Source organism: Drosophila virilis, chromosome 2 (genome assembly GCF_030788295.1).
Source record: "Drosophila virilis strain 15010-1051.87 chromosome 2, Dvir_AGI_RSII-ME, whole genome shotgun sequence".
NCBI classification, from domain to species: domain Eukaryota; kingdom Metazoa; phylum Arthropoda; class Insecta; order Diptera; family Drosophilidae; genus Drosophila; species Drosophila virilis.
In genome coordinates this window covers 16,818,348-16,842,304 of record NC_091544.1, presented here as the reverse complement: position 1 = coordinate 16,842,304, position 23,957 = coordinate 16,818,348, and the positions used below count along the sequence as shown (strand labels likewise).

The 23,957-nt window shown below is 40.1% G+C and overlaps 1 protein-coding gene across 2 annotated transcripts; it reads right to left on the bottom strand.

Annotated features, from left to right (window-relative positions):
• Nucleotides 1-149: 149 nt before the first annotated feature.
• Nucleotides 150-23,853, bottom strand: LOC6629356 (hexosaminidase D). Of its 2 annotated transcripts, none has more exons than XM_002053529.4 (3): nt 23,486-23,853; nt 2,023-2,751; nt 150-1,798 (listed from the first exon to the last, which is right to left on the bottom strand). In XM_002053529.4, the coding sequence occupies exons 2-3, from the start codon at nt 2,749-2,751 to the stop codon at nt 395-397; spliced, it is 2,133 nt and encodes a 710-aa protein (XP_002053565.1). In that variant the 5' UTR covers nt 23,486-23,853; the 3' UTR covers nt 150-394. The 2 variants fall into 2 exon arrangements, with proteins under 2 accessions (XP_002053565.1, XP_032292771.1); XM_032436880.2 differs by lacking the exon at nt 23,486-23,853 and adding an exon at nt 22,770-22,973.
• Nucleotides 23,854-23,957: the final 104 nt, after the last annotated feature.

The following is a 23,957-nucleotide window of genomic DNA, read 5'->3' as shown; positions in this document are numbered from 1 at the left end:
GTTAAAAAATACCAAAACTAAGTTAAGTCCTTTGTGCAGCGCCAGGCTGGCAATCCTGGCCCGGAAGCTTAGCCTCCATTGCATTTATGGCGCACAAATTCGTATTTGAAAAATACGTTACATTGTATATTTAGCATATATGCAAAATTTATTTTGATTTATGTTAGTAAAGTTAATATGGAGTATGTATGATTAATTGAGCTTATAAACTGACATATTGGCAGAATGAACATTTGATGTTAACTACGAATTGCTATCCAGAAATGCCGCAGCGGTGATAACATTTGTTATTATCCATAGGGCTTAGGGCGTTTGGAACGCCTTGACTACAAAATATGTATGTGTATGTGCTCCCAACTGTTAACAACCAGTTATAACTCATTCAGTGTTATGCTTAATGCTGCTGCTGCTGCTGCTGCTGCTGCTGCTGCTGATGATGATCCAACGTGGTAACAAGCCCCATATCTTGCTGCAGCTCCATGGTAAGCGGCAGCGGCCGTTGCGGCCAGGTGCGTCTCTGCAACAGCGTTTGTCCATTAGCCAGCTGCTGATGCAGCGCATTGATGCTGGGATAAATGTGCTGCTCCACAAATTCCGCTACCGTATGCTCATCGTACACTTCCCACAAGAGCTGTTGGGACTCGCGTGCCATAGCGCGCAGCTCCTCAATTAGTTGGGGTGTGCGCACCGTCAGCTCCTGCACTCGCAGGGGCGAACTAAAGTTGTGTCTGACATTGTAGTCGGAGAGCCAGGCACTGTGCTCCCGCGTCTGTTGCAGATAGTTGCGCACCTCGGCCAGTTTGTCGTATAAACGCAGCGCGTACTTGAAGACCAGGTGGCCCGGATAGCTGCACACAGCGAATAGTTGACTGTAATGTGCATTGGTATGTAATTCCAGCCAAGGATGTCCCGAGCGCCGGCTATCCGGCTGGAAAACGCAACGCAGCACGCGCAACAGCTCATTGTCACGTGGATTGGTGCTAAAGTAACCCTTGGACACTGTGGACAAAGATGTCATTAGGCTGGGCATGCCCACCGGCAACAGCTCACAGAGCACGGCAAAATGATCATAGCGCTGCCAGCCAGTCAGCGCCAGGCCCCTCAAGCCCTTGGCAAAGCGCCCACCCTCCTTAGCTATGACCGCCAGCCAGCGTATATTGTTCTCCAAATGCTGCTGCAGCGGGGGCACCAGCAGACTCTCGCCAAACGCGCCCTTGTAAGCGGACGCAGCCCAGGCGCTGGGAAATACCTTCGAATAGGTGTCCCACAGCTGTGGCTGTATAAAATGATATATATCGCTGGCATACACCCACACCATGGGCTCTACATAGCTGCCGATCTGCGAGTTCTGCAGCTCGCTCAGCGTCATGTCACGCAGCTGATCATCCCAGATGACCACGCTCAGCTGCGGCCAGCGACGACGCACAAAATGCGCCAAGCTAATCACATGCGAAAGGAACAGTTCGCTTCGCAGTCGCTGACGACAGAGCGAACACTCGCCCATGCGCTGCACCTCATCGCAGCCAATGTGCAAATGGGTAAACTTGATGGGCAGCTCCGGCGTCGAGGGCGTGGCATTGCCCGAGGGCCGCATATGCAGCTCAATCACCTGGGTGAGCATTTGCTCCAGCAAGGCTAGACTCTGCGGTTGACTAGGGCAAATCGACTGCGGGCTCTCGGGCAGCTCACGTAGCTGCTCAAATCCGGACAACTTCAGGGCGTACTCCAGATGCCCAAAAGTTTGGACCAGCGGCATAACGCTCAGACCATACTCGACCCAAGCAGTTTCCAGAAAATCCTTTGGAGGAAAACAAAAAGAAAACAGTTGCAAAGGAGTTGAAGCTCAGTGTTGATAAATGCCAAAAGATGGTTTGTGAAAAAGAAAGCAAAAAAGAAAGTGTTGATTAATGGGAATAACTTTTTAAATGGTCAAGAACTTTCAATAGCGCAATAACAAAAAGTGTTTAAATTATATTCACCAACATGCAGGACGAAAAATAAAAAGGAAGATTTTTAAATTACCTTCAGTTCGGCTTCCTTGTAGGCATTGTGAGCAGCAAGTGGCTGCAGCGCACCGCTATAGGGAAACATATCCTCATACTCGATAAGCAGCCCGGTGGCACCCAAGGCGCGCAGCACAGGCAAGAGTTGCTTGAGAAAGCTCAGCTTGGGTGGCGCGCCTTTAAGATCCAGGTGGACCAGTCGCTCTGCTGGAGCACGTGGTCCATCCGGGCCAATGCCTGCGACAGCTGGCACGCCCATGCGTTGCAATTCGTGCTCGTATTGGGTCTGACGCTCCGCAGAGCTGAGCATGCGATCATCCTCGGCGTTGGCATTGAGCTCGTCCATGCCCGCGTTGCGCTGGCGCTGCTGTTGCTCTAGGATCTTGAGGCGTTCCTGCTCGAACAGATAGCTCTCGGCCAGAGGCAGCGGCGCCTTCTTGGCCTGTGTCGGACGCACAAAGCGCACGTTGCCCAGCAAACGCTGTGTCGGCGATGTTCGCTCCGCGTTGTCCCTTTGTCGCTCGGCGCGCAGCACACGATTCGCTTGGGCAATCAACTTCTGGATGATGTGAACGTGCTGATAATTGGCCTCGCCGGATTGCGATGTCTGCTGTGTAAATGCTGGCAGTGTTTTTGCACTATCAATAAGTATGGCCCATGTCCAGAGTCCAAGCAAGACAAGACCCGACGCCAGCAGCAGAAATGAAAGTTTGCGGCGCCAAATAAATATCAGCAAATTTGAGTGCATCTGCAAGGGGCAGCATTAAAAGGGGTAAGTGGCAAAGTAGCTGGCAAACTGTACTGCAGCAACAGCAATAGCAACAAAAGGCTGCCCTTTGCTTTTTATAAATATTTGAGGAACCAACAAGTAGCCCCCGCAGCTTGTGCTACAACATTTTTCCAACAACAGCTGCGTTACTCATACGCCACGTTGCGGAGGCTCATTGAGGTTAAGAGTTGTTGATGCTGGCTTGTTTTGTGTGCGCTGAGTGTGCAAATGTGTATGTGTGTGTATATATATATATATATATGTGTGTGTTTGGGTGTGTTCATACATTTGTGAGGTGTTTGCTTTAGCTGCTGCCCGTGTGGCAGCCCTTCAATGGCGGCTGGTTTAAAAGCTAGGCACAACTGGCAGCTCGTTTAAATGAAAAACTATGCTGAACATAGCCATAAAACCCTATATTTGTATATATTGTTATACAAACTGGTATTCCTCAGCCTTGGCCAATTCAAATTTATTGCTTTAAATGTTAGTCAACAATTTTCCACCCATTTTCCGCCCTTGGCAAAATGTTGACGCAACTTAAAATTTCGCCCAAATTATTTTCGACCCATATTTTGCAAGCGCGTAGGATTTTGCAAAAATTGTGCGAAACGTTTCACATGAATTTCGATAAAGATGCTTCGATATGAATTTTAAACCGAAATTTCACTCACCAAATCATTGATCCCATTTCCAACAGGGGACGTTGATTTTCCGACAAACGCAAAAGGCCTCAGAAATTAATTTAGACAAAGAACTTTGAAATGAAGTTCATGGTCTTTTGTATTACCTTCCTCCAAAATCCATTCAGTCAGTCAGAACAAACAGATTTATATATAAAGATATACCACTCCCATACCCATATGGAGAGGTATGCATGACCCATTATGCAGCTGGTAAAGAGAAAAGATGTCATGACCCGACGCGACTTTGACAGCCGGAAAATGTAACTGTTCAACTGGAAGTGGAACAGCATGCAGCTGTCTGCCGGAAATTGAATTGAGTTTTCCATAGTTTATGCAGCTCGAGCTAAGCTGAAACGCATTCAAGCCAAGGCGAATGCTTGCACAACTTTTTTTTTGCAATTGCGTATTATACTTTTTTTTGCCATTTTTTTTTATAATAACACTCGAGCGCAGTTCTAGTATTTGGGGAGTATCATCAAAGCAAATGCTGTTTGTTTTCATTGTCTAATACTCCAGAGCTTGTGCATCAAGTGTTTCCGTCTAGTTAGCTTTCATCTGAATTACTTAAAAATTGCAATTGTAAAAGCTATCAGCTCGAGTACTGAAATGCGCCAAGTATATTTTAAAAATATTAATTACTATTTGAGTTATATCTTTAAAAGAAATTGCATTAAACTAGCTTGTTTAGTTACGTGTATTTATCCTGCAACAGTATTTAGAAGTTGTACTTTTTTTTATTTTTTTTTATTATTGCGGTATAGATATTTTTTAGGATATATATATTTTTAAGAATATAAAACTTTATAAATGAGTTTCATAGCATTTGGCAATTTACAATGAAGTTATATAGCAATTAGCAATTAACAATCATATTTAACTTGTTTAATATTTCGAGCATTTAAATTAGGAGAATGCCAAGCAATCATCAATTAGCCAAAGTTAACCTCTGCCAAGCTCGAATGGTTCACAATTGGAAGATAACAAGGCGCATTTAAGCTAACAACAAGCAGAATTTCGATTTTTGACCCAGTTGGCTAGCACTTCAATGCCGCACGCTACCAGTTTCAATTCGCCTGTGCCAAAAAATGTGGCTCTGTGAAGGCACTACCTTAAACTCAAGCCGGAGAGACTAATTTTTGTGCTCGACTGTTGGCTTTCGCCATGGATGCAAATTTAGCTAGACCAAACAAAGCACCACAAAAGTCCGGGCCAACCCGTAGGGGATGTCAACCCTAATGTGTCCCTGCTCGGGCGACATACAGTCTACAACGCCTCCGCCTCTTTGATGTCGATGGTAGGACATTTGACGCTTTTATGTCGTGTTTTTGTTGTGTCTCTAGTTGCCTTTGGTACGGGACGATGTGCTAATTGCGCACGCAGTGCAGCTTCAACTATTTTCAGAACAGTTTTATAAAATGAAATTTAATTGCACAGGCAGCCGCGGGGCCAATTTGCAGTTGGGGTCTGTGGGTTCATGTCCAAGTCCTGCCGTTCTGCTCTCCCTGTGCTCTGTTCCACGTTGTTGCAATTTATGCAGCGCATTTTCTACGCCAAAATTTGAAAGCAATGAAGACCTCTGCCAGCAGTTCGCCTGCTGTGAGCTGTCACGCCCCCAGCTGGTAACCGCCTACGTCAAACAGCACAATTTGGCTGTCTGCCAGCGGCAAGGGCAAGTGGGGGGAAAAGTAGAAACTGAAATTTAATAGAGCTGAACGAATATAAAATACGCGTGCCATAAAAATTAATGGAGTTCATTGCGTAGCTGGTAAAACTTTTTCTTTTTTCATAAAGCTATATTATTGATTATAGATGAGCTAACTGTAGCCCAATATACCCCGCAGATTACTAGGAAAGGGTATCTAACAAAATCCTCAAACATTCTCAAAAATCCTTAAAGCCGTTTTGCTTGTAACTGTTTTTGCTATCCAATTCAAAATGCACTCAAGCGCGCAGTTTATGATTTTTGTTGCCATTATTATACCCTTGCCGAGAGTATTACAATATTGCCATGAAATGTGTTACGCAGAGACGGGGACATATCTGACCCCATAAATGATATGTACACATTCGTGATCAATATTAACAGCCAACTTTTGCAGTCTAAAAGCTATAGTCATGATATATAATAGAATAATTATTTATAAACTCGTCGCATATTAAAAGTCAGTAATTAGGAGCTTTACATATTTTCTCGTATATCTGAAAGCCCGTAAGCCATATATCTGCAAGGAAATTCATATTCGGCGAGCCGAGGATTCCCATTTTTCGTTTATGCTTGTAGCTGTTGCCGTTCGGTTATTGCATTCTCTGCATTGCAGCTTAAAATACTGAAAAACATTTGGCGCCCAACGTAGGGAGGCAGCATTAAACTTACTTAACTGGGGCTCTGGCCAAAGTGGGCTAGGCGCATATACCGAGTGCACGGGCATGTAAAATATGGCACTTGATGCCGTATCTGGCTGCTTAGGTGCTTGCCCGCTTATGCCTTTGCCTTATCGTTGGGTCGGGAATCATAATCGGCAATTAGGCAATTTAACGGTTTATTAACGTACAGTGGCTCGCGTAAAACTGTGGCTCTATAGACTGGCAATAGGATGTGACCGGGCACTGAATGTGCCCTATTGGCAGAAGGGACGGAAACATGGAAATGGCAAAGAATATGAGCAAACAAAAAAGAGGATTTGGGTAAATTGAAGGGTTTCTCGAGCATCGAGTATCGCTCGACTATGCACTCGAGTTGTAGGTAAATCAATTGGAGAGCTCTGAATGGATTTTATGCTTGGCGTACGATAAAACTCATGTCCAATAGCTAATAAATTCTGAACAGGATGTGAGTGTGGGATAAATGTGCTCGAGTAAAGAAAAATGATAGCTGAGTTCCTTAGTTTAACTTATGCACAGGCTTAGAATTGAAGAGCTTTGCCAGGCAGGGTATAGTTCTACATGCCATACTTTTCTTCCCATTTTGAATAATTAAAATAGATTATAAAGACCGTCTAACCTTAAATGTGGGTCTTAAATGTGCTTTATTTATGTTTTGATTGAACCATAAATTGGGTTGCATTACATTTATAATCGGCTTAAACTACCTAATACCAGTCGGCCTTAAATTGTAGACCACAATAGAACACAATTATTTATTCATTTGGGCGCCGTGGCTTATGGCATAAATTCCACAACGTCTATACAAATATAAATGTATTCATTGTGTAAATCGGCACAAAATTGCCAACAAAATGTCAGCAAATACAATGAATTACCCGAAAGGATGCAAATGCCCAACCTCTAAGCACATAAATTGCAATTGGAAAACTTTTTGCATAAACTTGCGAAACATTTGACAATTGCGGCGTAAAAAGGCAGCCGGAACCAAAAAGCACTACGGCCCTGAACAGATCAACTAACTGCATTTGTTACCCCTAAATACTAACGGGTCTGTCATTTAGAAAGTTTTTCTAGTTTCTGAAAAGCGCACGGGTTTTCCTTTGCTGGCCAAAACTGTCGCGCATAATAACAACGTACTTAGTTACCTACTTCATAAGTGCATTAAAACTGGCCAAACTTTAGACAGAGACAGCGCAACAGATGGGCAGCAAGAGAGAGAGAGAGAGAGAGAAAGAGAGGGCGAGCATGAAAGGGCATAAATTGGAGCGTTGCACAAATCTGTGCGCCACTAACTATGCAACACTTACTTTGTCAGCGGGCAAAAAAAAAGGCAGTTGCACAAATGCTATGGTAAAAACTAAAGCAAGGACACATTTATATACCACGCATATAATAAATCAAAGGGTATATCAGCTATTAAGAATGGTAAGTTAACGTTGCCGTGTGTTTGTTGACATACACTTTAACTTCACAATAATTGACAAACAGTCAATATAATTTGGCTGAATAGCAGCCTCAACAATAATAATGTTGTGTGTCGTTCTGGCAACTCTTAGTCGAGCAAGATGGCAACGCAGTCAATTTCTTTGTCATGCAAAGATGCAATGAGCTTTTTTTACAACCAGATCAAATATTGAATGTAACATTGCTATCAGTTATTACACTAGAACTTCTTGAACTACGACTTTAGAAATTTATTTAGTCTTTTTAATAACATAAAAAAAGTGATGTGCATATAAACTCACAGTCAGTCGGACGCAGCATACTGTGAATATACTCTTCTACGCATTGTGTATAATGTATAATTTAAATTGGAAATAAACTGAAGTTGGTGATAAGTAAATGTGCTTGTCAATTTTACCAGCCTCAAGTGCTGCTTAGTGTTTAAAAATGGCACCTTGAATAGTAGATTGGCAATCTGCTAATTTTGCTGTTAAATTTAACAGGTACATGGTACATTAAAAAGAACTTTAAATATAGTATTTAAATATAATATAATATTGCTATTTACTTAGTTCTCTTTACGTCAGTTTTCGGATAGCTTGCAACTGGGTATTAAAAAGTTTATCACTTTTTAACAACTACACTTTTATGCCATATTCTGTGCTTCGCACGACAGATTCTGTCTGAATGCCTGCCTGCCTGGCTGGCTGGCTGCATGGCTGCCTGTCTGGGACACATAAAACGCCGCACGACGCTCGTGTTTATAATTTGAAATGAGTTTTTCTTGCATTTTAGCGCAGTCGACAGACATTTTAGACATTTTATTTGTTGTTTGTTTCCACTGATTTCTAACAACTATTCGCACCCATCCACATATACGAGTGCCCCATCAGGTCGGACAAGGGATTTTTGCTGATTGCGTGCGGTCAGCGATTTGTTTTGTGGCTTGTTCTCTGCTCGAACGTGTTCGGGAATACAAATGTTGCAGCGACAGCCCCTTGACCGGGCTTACATTTGCGAATTGAATTCACATCGATTTCAATTGCATTGTTATGCGTTTGATTAATGGTCCAACTGAATGTAGGATAATGTTTTACGCTGTGTTATGTTCAATCTGTTTGCATATATGTCATCAATAAACTCGCCGAACTGTTCAATATGCCATTTATCACTGTTGATAGCCATTTGGATGCTTGTAATGATGTAGCTTTGCTTAACATTCGTGTTTAATTTGCCAGGTGAATAAACTTTGCCATAATTAGCAAATGACAAAAGCGAATATCAACTGAACTTTGGCGAACAGCGAGATTCATCATTGTTATTCACGGAAAATAAAGTATTATGTTAGTAATTATACAAATCAAAACGAAATTTGGCTAAGGACTACGCACATGACTGTACTGAAATCCTTGAAATTCTCAATATAATATAATAACATATTTTTCTTTGATAATTTAGTCAATAAATGGTTTACATCATTTTATTTCTCACAAGCTGGCCATGCTGCTGTGTACCTCAGCAATAAAATATTTTATACACTTAATATTTATGCAATTTTAAAGCAACTTAACTCTTGTGCAGTGTTGCACAATTTCTGGCTTGCGTATAATATTTGTGACAACAGCAACGTCACGCAACATTTTTGAATATATTTATTTATTTCTATTTTGTGTCAGTTCTTAAAACTGCTGCACAATACTGTCAGACTTATGATGGTATTTGTAAACGTTTTTGTATTCCTCTTTGCAGCACTGCGCATTGGAATTCTAACAAAGTTTACAACACTTTAAAGGAAAATATGTATATGAAGAGCTGGGTTCTAGGTTGATTATGAAGCTCGACATATTTCTTCAGCTTTTGGTATTTAGTCTATCTAGGTATATATGTAGGAATGTATTATAAATATATATATGTATTTAAAACTAAATATAAATATAAATATATGTATTTAAAACTATACAATCATTCAAATTTTTTCTTATCAGCAAATATAGAGTTTTAAGTGTTTTTTTTCCATTAATTTCCAACATATTATAAACAAGTAAGAGGTTCTAGACGGGAGTTCCCGACTAGGGTATACCCTGAACCCTCTTCTTCCAACATCAAATGCATATATATATTCTAATTAGGAAGCTATATGTCAAGTTTGGTGACTCTAGCTCTATTTATTTACCAAAATTCCCCAAAAAACAGGATATCAAAATCGATTTTTATCGATTGCTTGGAAACGGAGTAAGTTATCGATTATCGAAAACAAACTCGATCTGCGCAGGCACTAGGAGCATCTACATCTAAAGCAACTACATTTCAAGTCTATAGCTGAGATCCTTGCGTTTATACATACGGAAGGACGAACGGACGGACGGACGGACGGAAAGACAGACACTAGATCGACTCATCTATTGATGCTGATCAAGATTATATATACTTTATGGGGTCGTAGATGCTTCCTTCTGCCTGTTACATTCATTTGGATTTTACACAAATACAATATACCCTTATACCCATTTTTAATGGGTTCAGGGTATAAAAAGCAGATGTTAATGAATGGCTTTTAACTAAATTGTTTACTACTAAAAGCCGCTGCAATAAACTATTTGCAAGAGGAAAACAATGCGGAACTTCTTTTGGCTGTCTTTTATAATTATTTATTTAGGAGTTAAACATTGTGCATCATTAATTTTCTCATTGTTTAACTTTTCTATTTGTTTGTCTGTCGCATTGTTTTGTGTTTATTGTGCGTTCGTTCGAGCTTTTGCCTTTAAACGTATTTTAATTCCAGTAAAAGCCATTAAAACGTCGCTCTTTGTGCTTTAGACTGCAAAGCGTCTAAAGCTCCCCGAGTTGCTCCCTTCCGCTTGCCTGAAAGAGGTATGAACTGCACTGCTGACAACTCGTCTCACGGGGTTGACAGCAAATGACGAGCGCCGACAACAAGATGTTTACTAATGCACAGTCGCACACAAATCAGACAAACACATTGAAGTGTTGATGCTGCCCTATTTCATATGGCGTCCATCGGCGGGAAGTGGAACGAAGAGCTACTAACGAGTCATCCGTCTGGCCAGGATGAATGACAGCGACTCGTCAGGGCCCAACGACTGATGGAATGCATCAGCACTCTGGGCTCCTGTGACTGATTGATGCTTATGAATTATTAAGTGTACAGTGCCAGCAGCAGGATGGGTGTTTTAGCTTTAGCCAATTCCGCCTGCATCCCTGTGCAGCTGCTCAGAGATGCCATTTGAGCTGCAGTCAAGGGCGGTTTCTGTGGCAACTCATATGAGCTTCAGTGCCGCCAAGCCAATTGGAGCTCATACGAACAAATCCAGAAGCTTTTGGGAATTCTAGCTAAGCTACTTACGTCCTATTTGGCTTGTTCTTTTTCTGGTCAAAGCAGTATCTTATTTTGTATGCCCTTGCAGGGGGCTTTACTCACTAAATATGTTACCCATTGAAGAATATATGTTTATCATACAACTGTCTGCCAAACATCGAAGCATGAACAGCAACAAATGAAGTCGAGTCAAATGCAAAATTATTTTATATTCGACATCCTGAACCGTTCTGCCTTGTTTAAAGATATGTCAGTGAAACTTTTCTCAGCCAGCTCCAAGTAATAGAACCTGCGTTGAGGTAAACCAAATTTGTTGGTTTTGTCAAATTATATGACTTACAACTTAAGTGAAGCATTTAACATAGTTGTCATAAATTTATTATTTTATCTTCATTGTAACAAAGTGTTTACTATTTGAAGTTTTCATTCAACTGTCAATTATAAACTGTTTTCGTTTGCCAGCACTTTATTGTGCTTCCATTGAAAGGTGGCAACGCTGCGATTTTACTTGAATTGCCATTCAAATGAAGTGCCTTGTAAATTTTACCAATGGGATTACGGCAACATAAAGAGACATCAGCAGTTTTGATAACGAGCGGAAAGTTTTGTTAACTTTAAAATCTTTTTTTGGCTTTTAGAAATTTGGTCAACTTGTTTACAGCATTTAATACTTTTGTGAAAATTAAGAGATTTATTTTGGCAAAATTAAAGCAAGCATCTCCTTTTTGTGTATATAACTTGTTTTTCAGCACTCGAAAGTTGTGTTTGTTGCCTTATTATCAAATTTCCAACTTCTTCTCGCACACATACACAACATCCACATCTACAACTTTTTATTTGCACAAATGAACTTGTTGATGTTCGTTATGGTCATGTCTAATTCCCTTGGCCATATGTGAGACTTGACTTTTATTTGTATTGCAATTGATGAGACCAAACTCAGGTCGAATATTGCACCTGAAAGCACCTAACTCGACAATTGTTTTCTTTTTGTGGCTGAGTTTTGGCTCTCCGAGCACGCGTTCCATTAGGAGTCGACTAGCAAGTGGCAACGAGTTGAAAACTTCTCAACCACTTTGATACCGCTCTTAAAGGTAATTGAATTGAACTTTATGTTATATGCTCCACCATAGTTGAATGCAGACTGAGGTTCTGTGGTTCTGCCCCCCGCTGACACTTGCAGGCGTTCAGCATGGCTTGACAGCTGACATGGTGCATGGGGGGGTGGCCTGTCTTGGGGGTGTGCATTTGACCAGTTCCCCAGTTAGTCGGCATCGACTCGCTCCCATCTCTGTGTTAGGCAACCACACAACCGCAGTACGCAATTTGTTCTACAATGCACTGACACGCCCCCCCTCGCCTCCCCGGGCTGGCCCACACTTTATCTGCACGCACACAAATTAATCAATGTCAGATAAACTTGCTGCCAAGATGGGTTCCAACGTCAGCTCGTGTCGCGTTCTTATGCTGTTCCCGGGCATGTTCTATGCTTGGCTTTTAATCTGCCTTTAAAATTAATTAAGTGTCCCCTTTTGTTGTTGCTATTCTCGTTGTTCCGCTTTGTTGCAACGACAAAGGCGCAGCAGGCGCCCAAGGAAATTGCCGGCTCATCTCCATGGCAAAGGCGAATATGAGCTCAAAATATTATAGGCAAAAGAATTTTCAGCTGAACTAGAAAAAGAACTTTTATCAGTAACAATCCGAAAATACCTGATGTGATGTCTTAATTGCGGACTGCAAACCGGCTTTCAACCAAGCCGGATCGAATCCAGAATTGCAAGTTATGTTTAACCATAAGCCGAACTTTAAACCACTCGATTAAAACTCAACCGAACCGAAAACCGAACCGAGCCATATTCAAAAAATTATAAGGCTCAAACTAAGTTAGGTCCCAGCCATTGCATTTGGCCATATTTACGAGCTGCCTTTATAGCAGAGACTACGGATCGATTCGTAAACCCAAGCAGCGAGAATATTTCTTTAGTTTTTAGCCCTGGTTGCTCTACTTAATTATTCATCTTGCGCTTTGCCCCATAAGCCATTTTTCCTTCAGGAACTCCCCACTGCGAATGCAATTAAAATATTTTCACTAATTTCATTTAGCTCGCTGCAAAATTGCCATGTAAATTATAATAATTTGAGCGAATTAAGTGCAAAAAACAGCTAACAATAATTCCAACGTCCTCTCTTTACATTGTATAAATGCAAATAAGTATGCTGCGTTTCGCTCCTAAGCAAACATTCCAAAAGAAAAGTATAATAACAAGTAAGCGGTTCTAGTCGGGAGCTCCCGACTAGGGGATACCCTGAACCCCCAAATGCATCTTGTTATCTCTGACTAATAGCTTGTCTAATAGCCTGTCTATCTGTTTCTTTGAATGAAGACTACAGAAACTAACTAAACCAAGACCGATAAATATCGATTTCAGCCAAAGTTTCTTGTAGATTATAGGAGCTAAGGTCCACGAACAGTTTACTTCTTGTACATGCACACAATTGGAATCGATATTTAATTGGGAAATAAGAAATAAAGAAGTCTGTGCGAATGTAAGTAAGGAAACTCGGATTCGAGATATCTACTGGTGGAGCATTATACTCTACACTTGCTATAATATACTTCATATAGTACAAAATAAAGCATAACTTTTAAAAGCCAACACAAAAATAATAATTCACATTTCCATATTGATGCAACACGGAAACACAATACTGCTTAAAGCTTGCTCAGTACAATAAATCGCTTATCTGGCACTGCCTTTTCAGAAGGAAATATGCTTAGACACACGTATACGTGTACAAATCTCCCAGCTGGATGGAACTTTGGGCGGAAAGGACTCGTTCATTTTGCACGCCAGCTGAAGTATCCGAAGCTTGTGTCCGTTTCATGAGTTTCTCATTTTACAAACGGATTACTTGCCCAGCTCTAACAGTGTAAAGTAGACCACAGAGACTCTAGATGAATTTAATAGCTTTCGATTTCAAAGAGCAAGACCTTAAGCTTATAGAGATAAATAGAATAAATCCCTGAGGATCGTAGGTACGCTTTTCTCAATGAAATTTTTGAGCGCCTTTGACTACCAAACTTATTTCTTAAATACAACAAAAGTGAAAGATATGTAGGATAACAAAGTCATTGATGGAATATAAGAGAGGTCTGGTCGGGTAGTAGCCGACCAAAAGATACCCTTTTTGTACGTACATACACAAAAAAAATTATGTGAGGGGAAGTATACTAAATTTTTACTCGGCTGTTTAAAATGTATCCAACTCTTCTGAGCCCCGCGATATCGTCAAAAGAACAGAATGTCGATAAAACTTTTTATCGATTGTTTGGCAACGCTTCGTATTATCGATCAATCGAAGTAAAGGAAGACCTACGTTCAAAATTTCAAGTCTATAGTTCTTAAAGTCTTTCAGATCGACGCTTGATTTGAATATCAGTAGATCGACTGCTGATCCAGAATATATATACTTTATGAATATACTTAAATCTTAGCTTATATTTATTTTACTCGGATCTATGTAGACTGATTAAGATTTATGAACTCAATCGGTTGACTAGCTCGGAATACCCTGAGATAAAAGTGGGCCAATATAAATTTTGTTGCTCGGTTAGCGGGCATGAAATTGGCACAGGATCTGTCCCGGCAGCAGCAGGACTAGCATAAGGGCCAACTGCTGGTGCAGCTCATTGTGTATGCGGAGGGAGGCGGCGGGATTTGTGTGGCACACTCAGCGTCTCTTCCAAATGAGAAGATTGCATTGTAGTTGCTGCCGCGGCTGTTGGGTTTAATGTTATTGTTGCATGTGGCACGTATCCTGCTGCTGCGCTTGCCACTGCACGTAGTCCTTGTTTACTTTGGAATGTTTTCGTTGTCGCCAACGCTATCGCCGCATGGGCGTGTCATCGCCCACGAAATACCAGACGATGCCGCAACTGCTGCGCCACATCCGCACCCTTATTCAGTAATTCCCCCCATCCCTAAAAGCTGTCTACTCTGACTCCAAAACGCAGTCATGCAAATATAACATGAATCTCTCACATCTACCACATCCGCCGCATTCACGCGCCTATGCGTTTCACAGGCCGCATGAACTGCACTTCAAATGCAGCATCAAAGTAGCATTGATGTACAGCTGAAGGGTAGGGGGGAGGGGGGGGCCACAAATGGACACATTAATTAGTTGTGGCAACAATGGCAATCTCAGTTAAATAAACTGGTAATTTACTCATATCGATGGTAATCCGTATGAAACCATTGAGAATGGGTAAAAAGGATGCAACAGTAATTTGCAAATGTATGCAACAGACAGAACGAAGCATCTACACAGTACACATACATATACATAAAGAACGTATGCATATATATTAAGGATGTCGACCAGAATGGTTCTAGCCAGGTCCTTCCGTCTGTCCGTCCCTGAACTCAGAGTGTACTGTGCACTCTTGAATAAAGGACTTGAAATTTAAAATATCATCGTAGCACATACTTGGAACATTATCATTTTTTACTTTTTCTCATTCAAAAAAATCGATAAATATCGATATGCAGACAGTTTTTTTTTTTGCATAAGTCGAATTATACGAGCTAGATATACCAGATTTGTTTTAACGATCGCATGCAGTACACTGATTAGAATATCTGTTTTGTGTACTTTTAATGCTACAAAACAATCGATGGGACTATCGATAGTATCGATTGGGAAAACGGTTCGACCACTAGCGATGACACATCGCCACAATCGATTGTTTCTTATATTGAGAAACCTTGCGAAAGATGCATGCAAATATCTGTGGAATACCCTTTAACCGAACTCTATTTGATGGCATTTCTCATTAAGTAATGCTAAAAAACCAAGCTAAATTATAACTTGTTGTCCAATTTCCTCAGATGATTGGGCCTTTAATGACAAAATTAATTAGACAACCATGCCAAGCCATTTTATTTTGGATAAAAGCTTAAAAACTACTCACTTTTCGCAGGCCCTTTAAAACATGACACGAACCATTCATATTTCATACGCACAGGAATAGAAAATTTTTGATAGTGACAACAATTGTAACAGACTATCGATTATCGTTGATAATATTGATAATTCCGCAGCCCCAGTATGTTCATGTACGTAAAGATAAAGTTTACAATAAGATAGTCAAGAGTGTTCGATTAGTAGATGATATTTAAATTTCGATCAATTAAATTATGAGATCATCGGGAAAAACATGTTTGGTAACAAGAACTGGAAAGCGATATTTATTGATTCGTCTGATCAGTTGCATATATACATTTAATATTATTGTTAAGATATTAATTTACTATTCAGTATAATATTCTGTTGCACACACCAAGTTCCACTGTGAGAATTTTCCATATTTAAAGGGTCTTAAAATGTTTGATAGCACATATTTCTAGTAAATAATTTACTGTTTAAAGCGTATTCTTTAAAATAAAATACAATCTTTTGAGATTGTCAAGTGCAAAAATTGTCAACCTTTCTAATGCCACACACAGTTTATTTAGTTCCACAGCCTCTTTAATCTCGACTGAGTGCTCCCAAGGGAAGCGACCTATCTGCTCTTTGAGAAATCAACGTAAAAAACAAACATTCTCAACCACTAGTTCTTATGTAATTATTTGTATATCTTTAATTTCAACATCTTCTGGCCATCCCATGTGTGCCGACGCGGGCCAAAGGAAATGAAAGGAAGCATGCATCTTGCACTGTCCACCGTCCGTTGCCGCGCCACGTGCTGCGTGTGGCCACCGTTGCAACTTTGTGCCAACGGGAGCTGTCTCCCAGGCATTGGCTTCCAATTTCTGTCAGTCGAGAGCGCAACTCTTTTGCTTGTGTTTACATTTTGGCTTTTGCCATGGCCTGCCGCTGGCACCGCCTGCCACATCCCGCTGTCCCTAATGTCTACCCGTTGGGACAACTGGCGACCACAGTGCACTGTGTGCCATTGTTTTAAAACTTTAATACATCATTTTTTTTACATAATTTGAGCATATGCATATGTACGTACTTATTTTTCTTGTTCATGCGTTTATGAAATTTTTGAAAAAAAAAAAATAAATAAAATAAAAAATTTGCTGCATGCTTTTCGGCGCAGCGCTTGACGATGCCTGAGAATGAAAGTGTGTGTGTGTGTGTGTGTGTGCGTGTGTGTGTGTGTGTGTGTGCGTGTGTGTGTGTGTGTGTGTGTGTGTGTGTGTGTGTGTGTGTGTGTGTGTGTGTGTGTGTTTGTGTAAATAAATGTATTCCCTGAGTTGCACCGCTAATTAAATATTTAATTGTCATTTTGCCGCCGTCAAAATTCAAGTAAATTAACGTTGTCAGACATTTTAATAAAGCGACACACGGTCCTTTTGTAGCAAAGGGACGAGCACAGGTAGGCTGCGGCTTGATTGTCACATTGTTTGCGGTGAAAATTTAAAATTTAAATTTAAAAACCATAATGAGGCAACCAGCTTGTGGGCATGGCCTAACGAGCTTTCAACCAAAAGTCATTTGCATACATTTATCGAATACGTAATATGCATTTAGTTAATATGCCCGCGGGTATCTTAAATTCCAGTTAATGCCAAATCAAAATTAACACATTAAAAAAAGTTAGCGGTCTTTTGCCTTTTTTCCTGCCCAGGCGATAATGACGTTCCAAAACGACATAACTCCGCGCGGAGATATGACGTTCCAAAACGACATAGCTCCGCGCGGAGTGATCATCACCTTTTTTTTTCAAAGTCAAGGTCGGTCCGAAATTCGAAACTTTTTCGATGATTTCTTTTTATCTCGGGTAAATATTGTCTGCTTTTAAAATGTTATACCTCTTTGAATGCGTACGGATCCCTACCACCAATTGGCATTCAAGCAAATTAAACATCGTTTTGTTAAAAAAAAGGTTGTAGACAAAAAACCGATTCGTTCATAAAGTCAACCAATTTGATGAATTTTTGGAATATTTCCGTCAAATAATGTCCGATTTTGGAATTTTATACCATTTTTGACGCGTAAGGATTAGTTCTATCGATCGGCATCAAAAAAAGGAAATCCAAAATTTTTACCCAAATCGACAAAATGGCAAGGGGTTACATCACGTTTTTTTTTTCAAAATCGAGGTCGGTGCGAAAATCGAAACTTTTTCGATGATTTTTTTTCTAATATCTCGGGTAATAGCTCCGCGCGGAGATATGACGTTCCAAAACGACATAACTCCGCGCGGAGATATGACGTTCCAAAACGACATAGCTCCGCGCGGAGATATGACGTTCCAAAACGACATATCTCCGTGCGGAGATATGACGTTCCAAAACGACATATCTCCGTGCGGAGATATGACGTTCCAAAACGACATAACTCCACGCGGCGATATGACGTTCCAAAACGACATAACTCCGCGCGGAGATATGACGTTCCAAAACGACATAACTCCGCGCGGAGTGATCATCACCCTTTTTTTTTTAAAATCGAGGTCGGTCCGAAATTCGAAACTTTTTCAATGATTTTTTTTTTTAATATCTCGTGTAATAGCTCCTCGCGGAGATATGACGTTCCAAAACGACATAACTCCGCGCGGAGATATGACGTTCCAAAACGACATAACTCCGCGCGGAGATATGACGTTCCAAAACGACATAACTCCGCGCGGAGATATGACGTTCCAAAACGACATAGCTCCGCGCGGAGATATGACGTTCCAAAACGACATATCTCCGTGCGGAGATATGACGTTCCAAAACGACATATCTCCGTGCGGAGATATGACGTTCCAAAACGACATAACTCCACGCGGCGATATGACGTTCCAAAACGACATAACTCCGCGCGGAGATATGACGTTCCAAAACGACATAACTCCCCGCGGAGTGATCATCACCTTTTTTTTTTAAAAATCGAGGTCGGTCCGAAAATCGAAAGTTTTTCGATGATTTTTTTTGTAATATCTCGGGTAATAGCTCCGCGCGGAGATATGACGTTCCAAAACGACATAACTCCGCGCGGAGATATGACGTTCCAAAACGACATAACTCCGCGCGGAGATATGACGTTCCAAAACGACATAACTCCGCGCGGAGATATGACGTTCCAAAACGACATAACTCCGCGCGGAGATATGACGTTCCAAAACGACATAACTCCGCGCGGAGTGATCATTACCTTTTTTTTTTTCAAAGTCAAGGTCGGTCCGAAATTCGAAAGTTTTTCGATGATTTTTTTTGTAATATCTCGGGTAATATCTCCGCGCGGAGATATGACGTTCCAAAACGACATAACTCCGCGCGGAGATATGACGTTCCAAAACGACATAACTCCGCGCGGAGTGATCATTACCTTTTTTTTTTTCAAAGTCAAGGTCGGTCCGAAATTCGAAAGTTTTTCGATGATTTTTTTTGTAATATCTCGGGTAATATCTCCGCGCGGAGATATGACGTTCCAAAACGACATAACTCCGCGCGGAGATATGACGTTCCAAAACGACATAACTCCGCGCGGAGTGATCATTACCTTTTTTTTTTTCAAAGTCAAGGTCGGTCCGAAATTCGAAAGTTTTTCGATGATTTTTTTTGTAATATCTCGGGTAATAGCTCCGCGCGGAGATATGACGTTCCAAAACGACATAACTCCAAAACGACATAGCTCCGCGCGGAGTGATCATCACCTTTTTTTCCAAAGTCAAGGTCGGTCCGAAATTCGAAACTTTTTCGATGATTTTTTTTTATTATCTCGGGTAAATATTGTCTGCTTTTAAAATGTTATACCTCTTTGAATGTGTACGGATCCCTACCACCAATTGGCATTCAAGCAAATTAAACATCGTTTTGTTAAAAAAAAGGTTGTAGACAAAAAACCGATTCGTTCATAAAGTCAACCAATTTGATGATTTTTTGGAATATTTCCGTCAAATAATGTCCGATTTTGGAATTTTATACCATTTTTGACACGTAAGGATCAGTTCTATCGATCGGCATCAAAAAAAGGAAATCCAAAATTTTGACGCAAATCGACAAAATGGCAAGGGGTTACATCACTTTTTTTTTCAAAATCGAGTAATAGTTCCGCGCGGAGATATGACGTTCCAAAACGACATAACTCCGCGCGGAGTGATCATCACCTTTTTTTTTAAAAATCGAGGTCGGTCCGAAAATCGAAACTTTTTCGATGATTTTTTTTATTATCTCGGGTAAATATTGTCTGATTTTAAAATGTTATACCTTTTTGAATGCGTACGGATCCCTACCACTAATTGGCAAATTAATCAAGCAAATTAAACATAGTTTTGTTAAATAAATGTATACCCTGAACCCTCTTCTTCCAACATCAAATGCATATATATATTTTATTTTAGAAGCTATATGTCAAGTTTGGTGACTCTAGCTCTTATTATTTACCAAAATTGCCCAAAAAACAGCATATCGATATCGATTGCTTGGAAACGGAGTGAGTTATCGATTATCGGAAATAAACTTGCGTTCATACATACGGACGGACAGACAGACGGACATGGCTAGATCGACTCGGCTATTGGTGCTGATCAAGAATATATATACTTTATGGGGTCGGAGATTTCTTCTGCCTGTTAAATACATTTGGATTTTGCACAAATACAATATACCCTTATACCCATTTTTAATGGGTTCAGGGTATAAAAATAAAGAAATATTATTTAGGACGAGCAACACCTACCAAAGATATCGTAATCTTATCTATCGCAATATGACACATGAATATGTATGTCTATATAAAATAAATCGAGTTACATTTGTTGGCAATGTTCTGTAGTTCTGTGGGTCAGAGAAACATGGCACATCGCATAAATCAGCTGCCATATTTTCGTTGTGGATGGGCAATTGAATTACGAGTGGCAACCTGAAAGTGCGACGGAAACGGAAACGGTCGCCTTTTGAGGCGAGGACTACATATATCCTGGCAGCCGAGCAAAAGGCAACGACGTCTCTGCCTGCAAAACTGCAACCCAACTCCATGACGCACTTACTCGTAAAATATGCTCTTGCATCAAACAATACCCAACGGGCCAGACGCTGCGCCTGCCACTGATATATATATATATATATATATATATGTGTGTGTGTGTGTGTGGGGTATGTGATTGTGTGTGTTGTGGTCATCGCTAGTTGCTGCAATTTATAATCGCTTCTTATATTCCACATAGCGTTAGCCATTGGTAATGCGGTTAAAGCTGAATGGAATATACGACAATATATCTGCAGAATACTGCCGGTGCCTCGGTCTTCTTACTTATCAATTTGCCAGCAATAAGCCAATAACACATGCTAAATTTAATTGTCAGCCATAGCAATTGGCTGACACAGTTTCTTATTTCATTGTAGCCATAAACAAATTGCAACTGTTGCAGTCCCATGGGGGATCTAATTATAAATTAATGTTTAAGGACTGTAAGCTGTGGCAATGAAAGCTGTTTAACAATTTAAGCGCCGGATATAGCATGGAAATGGTTTTAAAATTGAATTTTCAGTGTTGAAAAGGGACCGTATAGATATCGATTGTCGAATAGATCGATATATACTTAACGTTGCAATTGGTAGTGTGCAAACTGTGCCAATGGAAACTGTCTAACATCTTACGATTTTGGTTTTAATTTAAATTATAAATAAATATGTCTTTGTATATATGAAGATTTAAAATTTATCCTTAATAGGATCACATACAAAATATGACACTCAATATATAACAGGAAAATGGTTTAACCAATAAAATAGGAGTCCTGAAATAGAGCTGCTGCTTCGGTGCTTGAAATAAATTCTTATCGATTATATATTTGAGTATTAAACATTTATTAATAAGTGCTTAGATGACTTTAAAAATATACTATAGTGACTTCCACGAACAATAAATAAAGTTTTAAGCATTAATTAGGCATTCATCTCACATCCTTAAATAGGTTTGATCATAATATTTCTAAATACATTTTTTCCCCCAAAGTACTTTAACGAAATTCGAAGCACCATAAATCGTTTAGCTTAAGCACTTTGTGCGGGAAATCGCCGGAAAAACATTGTGCGGCTTAGCAGCGAAATTTCAATTAAACAAAAAATGTATGACACTCATTCATAACGGAATCTATGGCCTTTAGTGCAACGTGGATGAATCGATTTTAATTGAATGCCACACATTTGTGTAGAGGTAGATATGATGTATGTGGCTCGTTGCAAGGAAAATTGTAACGAAAAGCCAACAATAAAAGCCAAACAGACCCAGGACCAAAACCGAATGTACGTTAGATTTGCAGTTAAAATAACAAGCATAGCTAAAAAACAAGTAAGAGGTTCTAGTCGGGAGCTCCCGACTAGGGGATACCCTGAACCCTCTTCTTCCAATATCAAATGCATTTATATATTCTATTTTAGAAGCTATATGTCAAGTTTGGTGACTCTAGCTCTTATTATTACCAAAATTATCCAAAAAACAGGATATCGATCTCGATTTTTATCGATTGCTTGGAAACTAAGTAAGTTATCGATTATCGGAAATAAACTCGATCTGCGCGGGAACTAGGAGCATCTACATCTAAAATTTCATACATACGGACAGACGGACGGACGGACGGACATGGCCAGATCGACTCGGCTATTGGTGCTGATCAAGAATATATATACTTTATGGGGTCGGTGAAGATTCCTTCTGTCTGTTCAATACATTCGGATTTTTCACAATTACAATATACCCTTATACTCATTTTTAATGGGTATAAAAAGCAAAAGAATATATATACATATATATGTCGCCCTAGGGAGCTGACAGTCGAGTGGCCGTATAAAAATTTGGAATGCAAAGAGGATTACAGCCAAACGATTTGCTCGATAAAATGTGTCAAATAAAAACTGACAAAAGGGAACTGGCGGATAGAACCACAGCGCCAATATTCATTTGGTAAACGATTTGCCAGAGACAGCTAAAATATATACGATGTAGTTCAATTGGGCTAAAACCCTATTTAATTGCCAGCTATTGGTTAAATGCAAAACAACAAAAAACAAAACAAAAATTAATATATATTTTTAAAGAAAACAGTTGCTGAATTTCGGTCAAACGGGCTTAGAAATATCACGTGCTCTCCAGCCCAGAGCAGCAGAGATTCAATTTAACAAATGCATTAGCGGTAGGTACTCAACTGTTGGGCAGGATGTACTGGCACACCTGGTGTTATTTTAATTGAAATTTATATTTAATTAAACTCAACATTAATTAGCTGCATAGCTTTGAGTTGAAGCGCGCTCCCGTCAACAAACAACGCACGAGAATATCGCGAAATTTAATTGCAAGGCGTTAATTCGAAGACCCGGGTCACGCACCGCTGTCGCGCGAAGTTGCAGTTGCACTGTTTTCTGTTTACGCCACGCGGCGGCAGCTATTTGGCGGCAAGGCAAAATGTTCCTGCGCACTGGCTGCGATTGGCGAAAGTTTCATTTCAAATAACTAACGGACAATTTGCTAGCTTTCGGTTGCTACATTGCACAAAGCTCATGAAATTACCTTTGACCGATACGAAATGCATTCTGCAGTGCGACTTCGATTAATCAACTATTTGTATTTACTTATAATCTTATTATTTATCAAACTTTTATAGCCGCACAACTTAAAATAATTCACATTTAACTTCTGCGAACTTTTTGGCGCATTCAGATTTAAATCGATGTTCTACTTATCAAAAATCGATATTAGCCGATATTTCGATTTTTTAACTAAGTTCTTCACCCCTGGCGGCAATGTTTGACCAGGTATAATATCGTTTCATTTGAGCCATTAAACAAAACAAAACAAAACCATTGTATACACTATGCTAAATATAAGTATGAAAATTAAAAAAATTATATAATATTTTACTCACCCGTTAGCACTTTCCTTCATTAAACACAACATACCGAATGCAGCATCGACGCACTCGCAGTCAATTGTACCAATCCATACACACAAATGCATGTACACAAAAATTGAGCGACAGAGAGAGAGAGAGAGAGCGCGCGTGTAAAGAATGGGGCGAAAACAAAATAAGCAAGATGCCGGAGCTGCGGCGCTGCCAGACTAAGCACAGCCGGTCAAAAACTTTCAATATTTTTGACTTAGAGCGTTAACAATTATTATAGATTTGACACTCAGCATATTTTAAATGTTAATCATAAGGATACCTTATTCATTGACAATCGGTTTCAGAAATTTATATACCCTAAACGGCTTAATTTGCCTATCTGGCAGCTCTTCTTAAATAATGTGCGTGCGAGCGAGACAACCATCGTATCCACGCGCAAAGCACTTATCAAAATAATGAGCAGAAAAAAGTGTTGGTTTGTTCGTTCCTTCCC